This window comes from Camponotus vicinus, unplaced genomic scaffold, assembly GCF_025532165.1.
Source record: "Camponotus vicinus isolate PSW18456_S1 unplaced genomic scaffold, iyCamVici1.0 SCAF_5, whole genome shotgun sequence".
Lineage (NCBI taxonomy): Eukaryota > Metazoa > Arthropoda > Insecta > Hymenoptera > Formicidae > Camponotus > Camponotus vicinus.
Genome location: NW_028141977.1, coordinates 13686608 through 13701690, shown reverse-complemented (window position 1 = coordinate 13701690; position 15083 = coordinate 13686608). Strand labels below are relative to the sequence as shown.

The 15083-nt window shown below is 29.0% G+C and overlaps 2 protein-coding genes across 5 annotated transcripts; one reads left to right on the top strand and one right to left on the bottom strand.

The window, feature by feature from the left end:
* Positions 1-1066: 1066 nt before the first annotated feature.
* Positions 1067-13983, bottom strand: LOC145972082 (bridge-like lipid transfer protein family member 3B). 4 transcript variants are annotated; one of them, XM_083100339.1, is made up of 18 exons: positions 13778-13983; positions 12951-13152; positions 12655-12846; positions 12326-12551; positions 12058-12224; positions 11826-11985; positions 11440-11697; positions 11128-11367; positions 10972-10998; positions 10373-10465; positions 10114-10286; positions 9789-10026; positions 8480-9699; positions 8251-8385; positions 5965-6339; positions 5413-5560; positions 4548-4626; positions 4088-4172 (listed from the first exon to the last, which is right to left on the bottom strand). In XM_083100339.1, exons 1-17 carry the CDS (start codon positions 13819-13821, stop codon positions 4595-4597), a joined length of 3930 nt encoding a protein of 1309 aa, XP_082956465.1. In that variant the 5' UTR covers positions 13822-13983; the 3' UTR covers positions 4088-4172; positions 4548-4594. The 4 variants fall into 4 exon arrangements, with proteins under 4 accessions (XP_082956462.1, XP_082956463.1, XP_082956464.1 ...); XM_083100336.1 differs by lacking the exon at positions 4548-4626 and having other exon boundaries at positions 1067-4172; positions 13778-13980; XM_083100337.1 differs by lacking the exons at positions 4548-4626; positions 10972-10998 and having other exon boundaries at positions 1067-4172; positions 13778-13979.
* LOC145972098 (microtubule nucleation factor SSNA1) lies at positions 13896-15082 on the top strand. Its single transcript, XM_083100367.1, is given in 5 exon segments — positions 13896-13916; positions 13918-13959; positions 14253-14328; positions 14514-14713; positions 14851-15082. Coding segments are annotated over 5 exon segments (432 nt in total). The 3' UTR covers positions 14944-15082.
* The last annotated feature ends 1 nt before the right edge of the window (position 15083 follows it).

Genomic DNA, 15083 nt, shown 5'->3' with positions numbered 1-15083 from the left:
ATTTCACAACAAAAGCTATGGAGAAATAGCAAATATGGCAAACATACATATCAATTTTCTCTCTATACACTCCGTGAGAAAGTTTGGAAATTGCACAACCCACTCTTGATATTCTTAGCACTTTGATATTGAAATGACGATTTTTTCAAATATAGTTACTATACTTTTGCTAATATATAAAATAGGTTCATTTCGTAAATTATGGCTGCATCGTATTATTTCATTGTATCAGACGGCTGCTGACATACGATATGAATTTACGAAATGGAACCATTTGCACTCATGCATAAGTGGCATGATATTGTTCTCTTTTATATATATATATTTTTATATGCAACAATTTTTTTGAAATCTTACTAACTAGAGTAACTATAAAGTTATATGTATATGTATTATGGAACTAAACACGCCTCAAAAAATCTCATGTCTATCGACAATGCTATAAATTCGAAAATATATCAATACAAACTTATACTATACTTATATAATTAAAATAAAGTTAATGCGTCAACAGCAAAAAATTAAAAATTAATATAAGAATATCATTTTTTTCGAGATAAAACAATCATGTAAAACTTAAATGTATATCTTATAAAGCCTAAATGATAACAAACTGTAACGCATTCTATCGAGCTGTGATGTTATTATTTCCATTGCATTATTAGTTCATCACATTCAACTTCCTAAAGTTTGTATTACCAATATAATAAAACACATAAGATATAATGTGTAATAAGTACTTCAAAGTATATAAAAAAGGAAGAAGTCAGATTCATACTAATCAAATTCATTTGACAGCACGATTACTGCTAATTGAATAATAAGATTATATATATATATATGTATGTATGTATATTTGATATTTATTATTAAAGCCCTTATAAATGGATATAAAGAAAATGGAAGAGGAAAGCAATTTCTTATACTTATATTTAAAAAATGCATTAATATTATATTATAATATATATATATATATATATATAAAGAATATAATAAAATATAATAAAATACTACTATTATATTATAAATATATAGGTACTAAAAACTAAATCTATAAAGATTAAAATAAGATAATTTTAGTTTAATTCTCTAATACACAAAAGCATTTGATACAAATATTAGCTTTCCAGGAAAACAATTATATAAGTAAACCTTTAGGAAGTTGATTTAAATCAGACTTGAAAAATGAAAGAAATGTATACATCTAAAGAATGTATACAATTAAATTGCAATAAAAATGATGTTCCTGCAAAATATTTTCGGACTATATAACTGTGTTATATAAGCAAATTCTTTACTATAAGTATGATATGTGCATTATAAAAAGCTTATCTGTATTTGAAAGTAACAAAAACAGCAACTCTTATCTTTTCTCATTTTCTAAAGTTTACATATGTCATACTATCTTCAAACATTGCGTTTACTAGTCATATATTAGATGATTGTATTTATTTGTATTTCAAGTTATAATATTATTATATAAACACAAATTACCTCAGATGATTACGATTTTTATTAAGTTGTATTCATTGAAAAATATGTCGAGGAAACGCATTGTTCAAAGTTGCACCTAAATAATGGAAATCCATATCTATAATACAGATGTTTGTAGTAAGAGCACAAAAGTTTACATTATGAAACAAAATTCAATTGTATCTAGTCTTTGTATTCATCAAAAAAAACTTTCCATTTATGTAAGATTGACCAGCAATCCATTATAGAAACTAAATCTACCAAAATCAAACTCTGTGAAAATTATCAAATAAACCAATTGTGAACTAAAAACATGTTAAATATATTTTATAATTCGTCGTATTTCGCACACAATTCCTTCTCATTAAAAATTTATCAAATCAATTCGCTGTTGCTAATGTTTATACAAATTACTTTAAGGACTCTAATGCGACTATTATAGACTATAGACCAACTTTTCCGAATTTTACACAGTCTTATTGGAACGCTTCATACATCACCTTTATTATTATTATTTGTAATCTTCATCGTTTGATGAAAGTTGTTAAATCAGTCAATACAAAATTATGTATATGATATAATGCAATACCACCAGGTCACAATTCTTATTTAAAATCTATCCGTAGGCTCAACTAGTATATATTACTAAATTACAATCATCTGTTTTAAATCATTGCGTTTTACAATATACATTCTTACAGTCTCCATTTACATCCATAAAAATTATGTAAAAATATAACTAATCATAAAATTAATTAATGTATATATAATTGCGATATACTGATGGCATATCCACATAAACGCACTTTGCTTCCTCATTATATGTAATATGTACATATTCTTTTGAAATTTTAATATATTATAGTGCACAAATATAAATATATAGTGTAAATATATATATATATATATATATATATATATATATATATATATATATATATATATACAGGGTGTCTGATTCCTGAGTGACCAAACGAAAAGTAGTGGTAGATTGGATCAAATTGAGAAGAAAAGTTCTCTACTATTTTGCAAAATTCGCAATAATTATTAAGAAATAAGCAAAAATGTTTCGGCGCATGAGAAGCGGTAGATCGCTCGCAGTGTCCGATTAATGAGCGATCAAACGAAAAGTGGTGGTAGATTGGGTCAAACTGGAAAGACAAGTCCTCTACCATTTTGCAAAATTCGCAATAATTATTAAGTTATAGGCAAAAATGTCTCAGCGCATGAGAAGCGATCTGTCTACCGCTTCTTATACTCTGAGACATTTTTGCCTATAACTTAATAATTATTGCGATTTTTGCAATATGGTAGAGGACTTGTCTTTTCAGTTTGACCCAATCTATCACCACTTTTCGTTTGATCACTTAATAATCACACACTACAAGCGGTTTACCGCTTCCCATGTACCGAGACATTTTTGCTTATTTTTTAATAATTATTGCGAATTTTGCAAAATGGTAGAGGACTTTTCTTCTCAGTTTGACCCAATCTACTACTACTTTTCGTTTGGTCACTCAGGAATCGGACACCCTGTATATATACAAATAAATATATATTGTAATAAATAACTTGCAAATCAGCTTCAATTATTATATCGAAAACATAAAGAGATGTCTAGCAGATTTCTTTATTAGTTTAGTTTCAATCTGAATTTAAACAAACCATTTTTGTTTACTTATATTTTTGTTACATCTTATCATTACTTTCAAAAGAATATGTATATCACATATAATCACATATACATAAATAGATAATTTAATTTAGATAATAGATAAATTTATATGTATAATATCATGTATATATGCAGTCATGCAATTTTAAATCTATAAATGGACACCAGGCGATTTATCAAAAATTCGTATCATGAATTACTAATTTAATAATAAAACAAAAATACTAATATTACAGTTTATTATCGCCTTGTTAGAATCACGATAAAAAAATTGATATTTTCCATTCGTATATGCGTCACATTACGCATTTACTATACGATTCTTATCATTGTGTTTTAAAGTTTAAGCAAAAGAGCTAAACGGCAGTTACTAGCGTAATTACGGCAGACAAGAATAACGTATCTCTGAAAACAATTATAGATTTTATAACGTTTTCAGAAAAATTAAAATCATTCTAATTCTTGTTAATCTATATGTAAAATTGAAACCGCATAAATATAAATCTTTTTATATTTATAAGGAAATGTAAAGTCTTTTATTTTACATAAGATTATCCTAACTTCATCAACAGAAATGTCTTGCAGAATATTGAAAGTGCAAGTAATTAAGACTTGGTAGAGCTGCAACATTTGGAGCAATCAAAACAACTAGTATGCTATCTCTTAATAGACCACGAAGCTCTATTACTACCTCCAGAACCTTCTAATCTTTGATTACGCAGCTCAGTTATAGTTTCGTGTAAGATTCTCTTCTCTTCCAGAAGACTCGCGATACTGTCTTCTGCAATGCTCAAACGAGATCTCATTATATCCGATTCCTCTTTCGCGCGCATTAATCTCGCGTTTTCTTCCGATAATCTTTCCATAGCTCCCATACGACGTCTCAATTCCTCATTATCCAATTTCAATTGTCTACTAGATTGTCTCAGAACATTCAATTCTCTCTCGCATTCTACATTCTTAAGCGTGTGACTATTATCACTCGATAACATCATATTTGAACGGTTCTCCTCCATTGTAGTTACTAGAATCACAAGAAAATTATTATTTAATCGACTGAATAAAATTGTATCAAATAATCTTAAACAGCAACATACAGATACGACAGTATTTAGCTTCTTTTAGTAGATATAATAATAGAGATGAGCATACTAACATATATGTCACATCCATGTCAAATATATATTTAGAAAATTTTTATAATAAAAATAAACTAGTTAAAATTCGAAGATAATTTGACGTATATTATATAATTTACACATACTATAAAGTTAACTAACATATAAATACTTATGACAATAGATAATTTAAAAAGTATATGTAATAATTAATAGTATTTATGATCATATAATTATAACAAATATTCGTAAGGTTAAAAATAAAAAAAAGTAACTATTGCCTTTAATTCTTTATAATTAAAGAATATATCTTCTTCTTCCAATGGCATCACAGCTCGGGGTGAGCCTTAACCTGCAACACTATGCGCCTCCATTCGTATAAAGTCCCAAAAGAAATAGTTAAAAAAGTTTATTAAAAAATAATATTTCCTATGCTATTAATTCTCAAAAGTTTTCAGGCATACCTTTATACAAGTCTATTAAATAAAATATAGAATAATCAATAATAAAGAGTTGAACAAGAGAATAAATATAATTAATGTTATTAAGTTTATAAATTTTTCTTTATATGAATAAATTAATAAGATTATGATTCATGCTTATTCAAATGCATATCTAAAATATTCTATCTATATGTATATACTACAAATTTTCCATAAAATACAGTCTTTTCACAAAAACTCTTTTATAAAACGCCAAATCTTTATACGCGTCAGCGTTTTATTAAGTCTAAACTTTTTGTAAAAAGATAGAATTTATATAAAGAGTCTAATACCTAGATTATGCATATGTCAAATAATATATCACTTTAAGCTTGTGCAATAATAAGCAGCAAGAAACTAAAGCTACTTGTCTACATGTGTTATATCAATGCTCACATTAGAAAGGCCGCCTGGGTGCACAGAACAATTTATATGCAATATGTAATATTAATTACTTTCAAACATAAGTCTGCCACTTGCACAATGTAAAATCTACATATAATACCAAATTACAGGTATACGTATTTACAGGCGCATATGAACGATACAGCTAAGATTAAGATCACATGAGAATCGCAAAGGAAAAAAATCAACTTAAAAAAGTTAACTGGCAAGTGGCAGAAACAAATGGAGAGATATTAGCTTAAACGATAGTGTTACTTACCGACTGGTTCGATGTGAAACACACCGCTCATGTCCCGCGCTATTCTAAGTTTGGAAATATTCAAATCTATCGGAATCGGACCCGGGGAAGTTATGTTATTGGGAGGACGATCTTCATTCAAACGTAACGATATATTTTCCAAATATATCTGAAATATAATAATAAAAATGCGCGTTTATGCAAATAAATCGAAATTATGCGATGAAACTAAAATAAAGAAAAAAACTTCAGGGAGTGAAGAGTGAACTCTCCACATTATCAGTAACAATAGGTTTGTTGACATATATTGATATGAGATATTTTTTTATATTTCGGTGTGGGGAGCTCACCATTAAAGTCTTTTCTCTTTATTACAATTACATCCTGTATATTTTAAAAGAGAAGATCACATCAACACGACAATATCCCTAACAACACACATGTCCAAAAGACGTCCATAGAATATCTAGAGGACAGCCAAAGGATATTTGATGTCCTCTGGATGTCCTCTCGATGACCTCTGGACATTTTTTGGACATGTGTGTTGTTAGGGATATTGCACACAATATCTACCTGCATGGGAATCGGTTTAGGTATGACTTCGTCTTCTGCCAAATCCGCTAGACCCGTCACCGAGCTCATTGATAACGCCATCGCTATGTTAGCGACTTTCATGTCCAGTTTGTCCTCGAATAAATTCATAACGTTTTCTTTATCGTGCACATCGATGCCAGATGTACGGGGTGTGTCCTGTTCAGGTAATCTAACGCGATTTTGAGGCGCTGGCCTACCATCACTACCATCGGTAATTTTCTGGCTGGCATTCCAAAGTCTGTGAGAATCATCCGCATCTTTTAAATTATGATCCAAACGTAATTTAATACGCGATCTGCAATCTGAATCGGACGGTAATTCCACCCAGCCTCGAGATCGCGAGCTGAACTTGGTCTATCAAACAGAATAGCATAAATATTAAATTTAGATGAATCTTGAAATTATGTAACATACAGATAATAAAATATCTTTATATTTCTATATATTGATCTTACATTATTATTCGACTTATATTCTTATATTGCGAAATTAGACTAAAATATGATTTGTATACTAACTAAATATCTTTATGAATGAATATGAATATCTTTACGAATATTAATTATAAATTGTAGATCACATTTCGATTTTAATTTAACAGTATATAATTAAAAATATAATTATATATAAAATTTCTTAGTTAATATAATAGACACACATTATATGAAATGTGAGATTAAATGTGAGATAATTATAAGAAATTACGTATGCTAAAGCAAACTTCGTGAATAAAGATTTAGCATATAAGCAAAAAATATCATTCAGATGCAAAAGTAGATGCATGAAAGCAATGCTATATAGTGTCTAGTATATGAAACATTATTTTAATATAGCCCCATTTATAGTAATATATGAAGCAAATGAGAAATTATGCATGTATCGGCGAGTTTCCATAGCCAAGCTATATATTTGCTTATTGTAAATATTAGAATGCAATTTCACTAATTTCTAAAAGTCAAGAATCAATATCACATGCCGCAAATTGCCACTACAATCTAATTAATTAACAATTTCAAAATTGGATTTATATCAGTCGTATTTTGTCTGAAAATTATAACAGAATTAAGAGCAAAAATAACACTTAAAATGCTATCTCTCTAATTTAACTATAAAAATAATACATCTTTTGATAAATTAATCTTAAAATTACTTTGTTAAACAAATATAGGAAAACAAAAGCAGAAATGTTTGATGCAATTATCCCATTTTAACAAAGCAATGTTGCAAAAGTACAATTATCATGTGATTATCATATATAATCGTACATTTAAACATATCATCAATTACTACCATAAATATACATCTGTATGGTTAACTTTTTTTATATAAAAAATTTGCGTTAATAATAATATATGATAAATATTTAATTATACAATTATTTAACAATTACTGTTTTAATTTATTACAACATTTTTAAAGATTCACGTTAATTTTATAAGAAATCTATTGACAATAACAATAACAATGTATATGTGTGTGTGATGTAGCTCAATATCGATGCATGCTTTTTTTAATGGTGTTTAAGATTAATAAATGTATGAATGGTTTTGCCAATACCTTTCTCTTGACCTGCCACAAGTGCCACATAAAAACATTCACAAGAGAAGGAGAGACGCGGGAGAGGCATGCAAAAAAAGTTAAGAGACAAGAATCGTATAAATATACATTTATAATAATAATATCAACTGGTTGTAATATAAAAACAATGAGCAAATTACTGCAAAACTACTTGAGTATTAGTAACTCTTATGCACAAGTTGCTATTTCGAATGTATACTCTAAATGGAAAGATATATGCTATGATTTTATAATTCCAAAGTTACATATAATTTCAATTCATCTTTTTCATAATTTTTAATCATATAATTATGTGGAAGAGTAGTTGTATTAGTATTGAAAACTATCAAATACCATTTAGTTGTTCCAAATGTAAGATTTAATGTTTGAATATATATATAATTTTAATTTGTAAATATATATATTTTAAATTCACACATATAAAAGTTATTGAATAAACTTTATTTTCTAATATTTAGCATAATAATATTGTTATATCGTGTAAAATTAACAAAAATTCCATAGTAAAAGAAAAAAGAGAATAAACTTTTTTTGCAGCAATACAATTAATAATAAATTTTGTTTGTTTAAAAAGAGCATAATTGTATAATAACAGCATACGTATATATATGTATATATATATATATATATATATATATATATATATATATATTTTATATTGTCTTAATTAACATAAATTTAACTTACCTGAAACTCATCCCAAGGAATAGATGAACACTCATCGTTGTCAATGTTAGAAACTTGAATTTTAATGACAGATGAATAACCGCAAGATTGTTGTATAAATTCAACTTTTGATAGCTTGAATGTTACCATGGAAACCTATGGACAAAGAAAAAAAGATTTTATTTACATCATTTTTAATAATCATAAAGTAATTTGTGCATGAACTCACAATTGTTTATAATATACTTACTATATCTTTCCTTTTGCATACACTATCCATAGATTTTTCGCTTTGCGTGTCTGGCGTTTCTTCTATCACTTCGGTTGCTTCTTCTACCGCCGTAATCCTAATCGTATTATCGATACCAAATACCGCGTCGATCTTTCCTTGATCCTGAAGATTCACCAAAACGTAATTCTCACTATCCGAACTAACGTCACTTCTCATGGACATCGTATCGCTACTACCATCTTCTGGAGAAGCTTTCAAAGCCGAGTCAATTGACGTCATTAAATTACTGAATCCTTTTTTCATAGACGAGAGATTGACGTTGAAATTATTTGGAATAAAGGGCGTGTTTGAGATCGAATCTGACTTGCTGTGTTTATTATGCATAGCTTCAGTCGTATGTTTCTTTTCGTCACTCGTACCGACAACCGTAAATTGTGATCCGCAACTCTCGGGAATGCACCACATCGCAGGATTAGCTGGACCTTCTGGATCTTTCTTCGTGCCGTTCTGCTTGAAAGTGACGACTGGTTGCGATGTAGGAACAGAATGCGAATAATCCATTGACAACATCGACGACGCTTCACTCTGAGGCGTCTCTACATCGTTACTCGTGTTCGTTCTTTTGGCACTAAAATCGACACGCGCACCCACAGTACCGGTGTGCCAAGGTGTGGACGAGCCGATGAGATCGTCCGCTATGCTGGATGAATCAGGCACAACGGATTCTAAATCACCGCCGGAGTTCTCCTTACCGGGTGTATGCGACGGCATCACGAATGTCACCTCCACTTGTGGTATCAACGCGCCTACGATTAACGATCCACCGCTTTCAATCTTCAAAATCTTATTCGAGTCTACGGCCAGATACGTAGCCATTTCGGAAAGTATCTCCGACAATCTGAGTAAGAACAAGTATTGATAATGATTTATTTGTACGCTAACTAGATTGCTTATGTACGCCAATCCGTGAATATCGGCACCCAAGGGCTTTTCCTTAGTTGACGATGAACTCGCGGTAAAATGACACCACAATGTCAAAGGAAATGCGTCTAAAAATGGCACGGGTCGATTTTGACCGACGGCCCGGGCGCCAAAAAAGTCTCCCCATACAGGCTCGAAATTGCAACACCACACATCCTTTGCCTCGGTCCACAAGAGTTCTCTATTCATCTGACGCAGCAGCTCATTTACAGAATTGCTACTGAAATTGGGCGGTATTTGTCTGATATTATCAGCGCCTAGAATACGAAACAAAAAAAGAGATTAATGAAAGAGAAAGAGATCTAAATATTTATAATCAATATTTACAAAATTGTAAACGTCATACCTGCGCAATGCGCTAAAAATTTATCCGTCACTACGTGGAAATCTCCTGATTTACTGGGAAATTCTGCGCCAAAGAACATCTGCCCCATCTGAAATGCATTCAGACACTGCGCCAAATCTGACCTCGAAGATCTTTCCGTAGATCGTACATTCGTTATAGATGCCCTGGAAGTTTGAAGATGCAAAGACTTCGGTCTGTCCTTTTGATTTGGATATTCTTGCTGACTTTCAAAAACTATCTAAAAGTACAAATTTTTTATAAGTATTATTAAAATAATAATGTGTATAATATTTATGATATATATTGAGTATATATCCTAACTTACTCTTGGAAGTATAGCCTCTATCTTTACATCAAAATATGTTAAAGAATTCAGTTGCTTTTTTCCCATAAGAGAATAATGAAGATTCAATGCAAAAGAGTTAAACCAAAGGCACGAACAGACATCAAAGTTTATTTGAATAGGATTAAGCTGTACATAAAACTTGGGTGGTGGCACTAAAATGAAAAAAATTAAACATTTTATAATTAAGTTATTAAAAAAAAAAAAGAAAAATATACTTTTGTAAAAAAAATTTGCTTACATGGAAAAGTAATATCCCCTGGATAATAATAATAAGTGAACTCAGCATGAAGTATTGTTACATCTTCTGGAAGACTGAATCGGTCACGATCGCCTAAATAAACATTTAATTTAAATAAATGTAATTAGATAATAATCAAAGCAAAATTTCAATCTACATATTTATAGATTTGCTTTTCATGCATAATAATCTCTTTTATTGTAATATAATTTAATTAAAGCATTAAAAACAGCCAATCATAAATTTATAAAAATTTCAATATTTATAAAAAAATATATAGCACATTTTCTGTAATAAGAACATCTTTAATTACAAATGTAATATTAATGTGTAAATAATATGTAAATTACAAATATAATATTGATGTATATTTTTTTTAATTAATGTTTTCTTCATTTAACTTCATTAATCTCATTAATATTGTACAACACACATTATACAACAAGTTATAAATTATTTTTAAATCATTTAATATAAAATACATATAATGTAAAAAAATAAATAATTGAATATGATAAAACTATATACCAAAATGGATTAAGTTTAGCTCTAGAAATTTCATACACATTACATTTACACAAATTACTAATCTGTTATACCTGGTGTATGCTTCTTCCTCGCTTGAGCTGTATACAATTGTCATAAATAAAATAATTATTGACAAACTTGATATTTGAGAAACTTTACTATTTTTAATAAAGAGAAAAAGAGCAATTCTGATAAATAAATATTCGAATGGATATAAGTAAATATACCTGTGATAAATTCTTTCGGTATTGGATTACGCGATGTTGTTGTCACTTTGTATAATGTAAAATCGTCGATCCTGATAATAATGCACGTTGTCATCAGTTTAGCAAGTTGTTCCAAGACATAATTTTTCACTGGATTACCACTAGGATGCTGAGACTTTTTCTGTTCAGATGATGTAACATTTGGATTTTGAGACTGATTATTTTTTTCCAAATGTTCCCCAGAGCCTTTCATACCACTAGCTGTAGAAAAGTGAATTTTAATACTAATTACATTTCATATTAGATATTATCATTTCATTCATATGTATAAACCTGTTACGTTTCCTTGGCTTCTTGTTAAAGGAGAATGCTGCGTTCTACCAGAATCTATGAGATCCATAAACTGACTTCGAAATGAACTCAATGATTGTTGCAACCACTGACTATGAGGTGTGGCATTCTCTTTATATTTGGCCCAATGCTTTCTATCTGCCATTGCCAGATGATATGGGTAATAATCAATTTGAAACTTCACTAATGAAATTTGTAACGCACCACCATCCTTCAGATCAGGATGTAATGATCTACCTCCTATTTAAAAAAATAAATATATAATGTAAAAATCACATGTTATATATAATACTTAAAAATTAAACGAATAATACGTTTAATAGATAGCTAAAGACATAAAAACAAGTATAAATCTCTTTTAAACTTACCACCAGCATCATCACATAAGTGAAGATCAATGCGCTGTGAAAGAAAATGATATGATGTTTCTACAACATCATATCTTGTAAATATTTTTGATATTGCTGAATTGCATTGAGGCTTTGTTCTGCTTTGTTGAGATATTTGAGCCTGATATTCTGGTAAAACCTTAAATTAAGGATGATACAAATTAAAAAACCATTGATTTATATATTAAAATTTAAATAAAAGTGTGCAAACCTCTAATTTTCTTGCAGCTTTTGTTTTTCGTTCAAGAATGGTGGCTTTCTCAATAAGACCACCCAAAGAGTCAAGAAAAAGGAGTGCAGCTTTCAATTGTGAATCTGTTAGCACCCACAAAAGGTCATCTAGAATAATTACTAATCTGGAGCCCATAACAAAACAATCTGTAATAAGATAATAATTAATATTTAGCAATAATATAAATTTATAATATTTATCAAAATTGGTAAGTACTAATGCATAAGTTTAATAGATATCCTCTAACCTGATATTCTCTTTTTTATTGTTATTCGACATCTTGCTTGGTTTGTCAGTAAACGAAGTGGTGTCAAATTTTTATCTTTAGTACTTTGGGCTTCTATTCTAACAGTTTGCCATTCTAACTCCTTAAAGATAAGTAATTGCCCTCGATCTGGATCCTTTACTCTAGTGGTTCTGAGATCACAACGTTGCCATGTTGCTGATTTTGATTCTACCATAATCCGATTCATCTAAACAATACAGTAGTTCTAAATAAATGTCAATCTCAATGTCAAAATCTGTGTTTAATTTACTATTCATGCATTCATTTATTTGTTATATGTAATATCACACCTGGACTGAAGCAATAAATGCAGGACTTTTAAATGTAACCAGTACAGTATTAACAGCTACTGTTATTCCATCAATTACTTTATGGATAAAAGAATATTTTGTAGGACCTGTATACGATGATATACCTTGTGGAGAAAACATACTTCTCAAATCCTCGCATGTTTCTACATCTATATGAACTTCATCCAAACTCTATAAATATAATACTTTATTTGCATGGTTTGCAGCATGATAAACAATAGAGATAATATGTAAAAATTATATATGTTTTTTATATGCATAGAACTATTGTTTACCAAAAAGATAGGAACGCTTTTTAGTTTGGTCCATTGAATACGAAATGAAACTTTATTGCACCAAGCATTAGTTAGTCTTAACCATGATGGCAGCTCTAATAAATCTGTGAGAACTATTTCATCGAGTTCTAAGTTTGTCAATTCTCCTTCACCCTTGAATGTGCTCAAGTTTATTTTATCGGCAGATAAATTTTTGGTGAACCTACAATGTTTATTATAAAATAAATGCTCCACATGCAAAATATAATCATTTATTAATCAGTTATTAATTGCAAAAATGCAATGAAGCAAACTGAGTATTAACATATTATTTGGATGATATATATATATATATATATATATATATATATATATATTAATTAATATTAATTAATTAATTTATATATATATATATATATATATATTAATATATATTAATTAATATATATACATATATATAAATATATGAATTTTTTTATACACAGAATATATTATATAACTATTGTGTGGGCTGTTTCAACTAATACAAAGGAATTTCCACTAAGCAAAAGCAAAGAATAAATCTGTCAATGGCATATGACAAGAGTGCATCTATAAAAAGAAATCATAAAAAGGGTACTTTCTCCCCAAATATTTCCAGCTGTTTTGCGAATGTACTTAATATTATAATTATACAGAACGCATAGAGAGAAAAAATATAATATGAATAAAGATAAGATGAAGGTTTCGAAGATAAGAAAGTGCTTTTATGACGTATGACTTATGGAACGACTTGTGAGAGTAATTTTCAATGTCATTTAAAATTGCGAAGTCGCATTGTAGGTTAATTAATTATACGCTAATAATACCTTGACAAATGTTTCAGCAACTGATTTTTGATAATCGAGACCATTTTTCGATTTATGTCTTAATTCTTACGGTGGTTAAAACGTCTCAGCATGGTTAGTTTGACACCACATATTTACGATGATCTACGGTTGTCGAATAAAATAATCTCACCGATCCTATCTTACTATTGCGCATGCGTGAGGTTTATTCGTGTTGCTTGGAATCTCTAGAAATGTTTGCACTTAAGATGAGACGGCGAATGTATATTCGGACATCAGAGAAGGAGAAAACGAAAAATTTGAGTGTAAAAAGTACAAACCACACAACGAACTTTTGATTTACGTAAATTATCGAGGTCTGTTTCGTTTGCACTTTTTACACTCGGTTAAGAACTGTCAAAATCTGTGTTCATTTAAATATTTGACAACTAATTGTTGGTAAACATTGTCTATTTTTGATCATTATATTGAGCTTTCACTGTATTTTTATCAAAAGTTTTCTGCGAATGGAGGGTTTATGATGTCTCAACACGGAGCTGCTCTGCAAACATATAACCAGGAACTCGTTAAATGTAATTTTTTCATCCCGTTTAAAAATTATTATTCAGTATTCAAAAATTATCAGTCGAACGAAAAATCTCAGATCATTTTATTTTGCTCTAATTTAATTTCTCCAAGAATGATCAATTTCAGTCAATTTCATTGTTTCAATAATTAATTCCGTCAAATTGTATATCTATACCAGAATTTTTTACAGGTTTAGAAGAGATGAAATTAAGGCGAGCAGACCTCCAAGCTCAAATAGTATCTCAGGAAGAAGAGAAGAATAATTTGCAACGTGAAATCGAGAAAATGTCGTGTAAGCTTACACATTTGAACGATAGTCTAGCAAAAAGAATCGCTGTGAGAAATGAATACGACAGAACAATTGCTGACACTGAGACAGCATACATGAAGGTAAAGGTATTATTTAAATATTTGATTTTTGCTAAAAATTAATAAATATATTGCTCTTTTATATTTATATAATTAATACATGTATATTTACAATTATATATTTTGTACTTCTTAAATATATTTTTGCTTTATCACAGATTTTGGAGAGTTCACAGTTATTGCTTAATATGATCAAAAAAGAAGCTGTAAGCCTGGATCAGACTTTAGTTAAAGCTAAAATTGAAAAATAACAGTATCAGTTATAAACAAAATTAAAATTTGACAAAAAACTTGTGAAACTGCATATATATCTAGAAAATGTATTTATTATCAGTCATTTAAAAAAAAATTAGTTACTAATTAAAAAGTACAAAAGTATAAATACACAAAT

Coding starts and splice junctions, on each gene's coding strand:
- LOC145972082 (XM_083100336.1), bottom strand. CDS start 13,821: ATGGTCTCGATTATCAAAAATCAGTTGCTGAAACATTTGTCAAG. Junction 13,153..13,777: donor TTGCTGAAACATTTGTCAAG/GTATTATTAGCG, acceptor TAAACATTGTAG/GTTCACCAAAAATTTATCTG. Junction 12,552..12,654: donor CATTTATTGCTTCAGTCCAG/GTGTGATATTAC, acceptor TGTATTGTTTAG/ATGAATCGGATTATGGTAGA.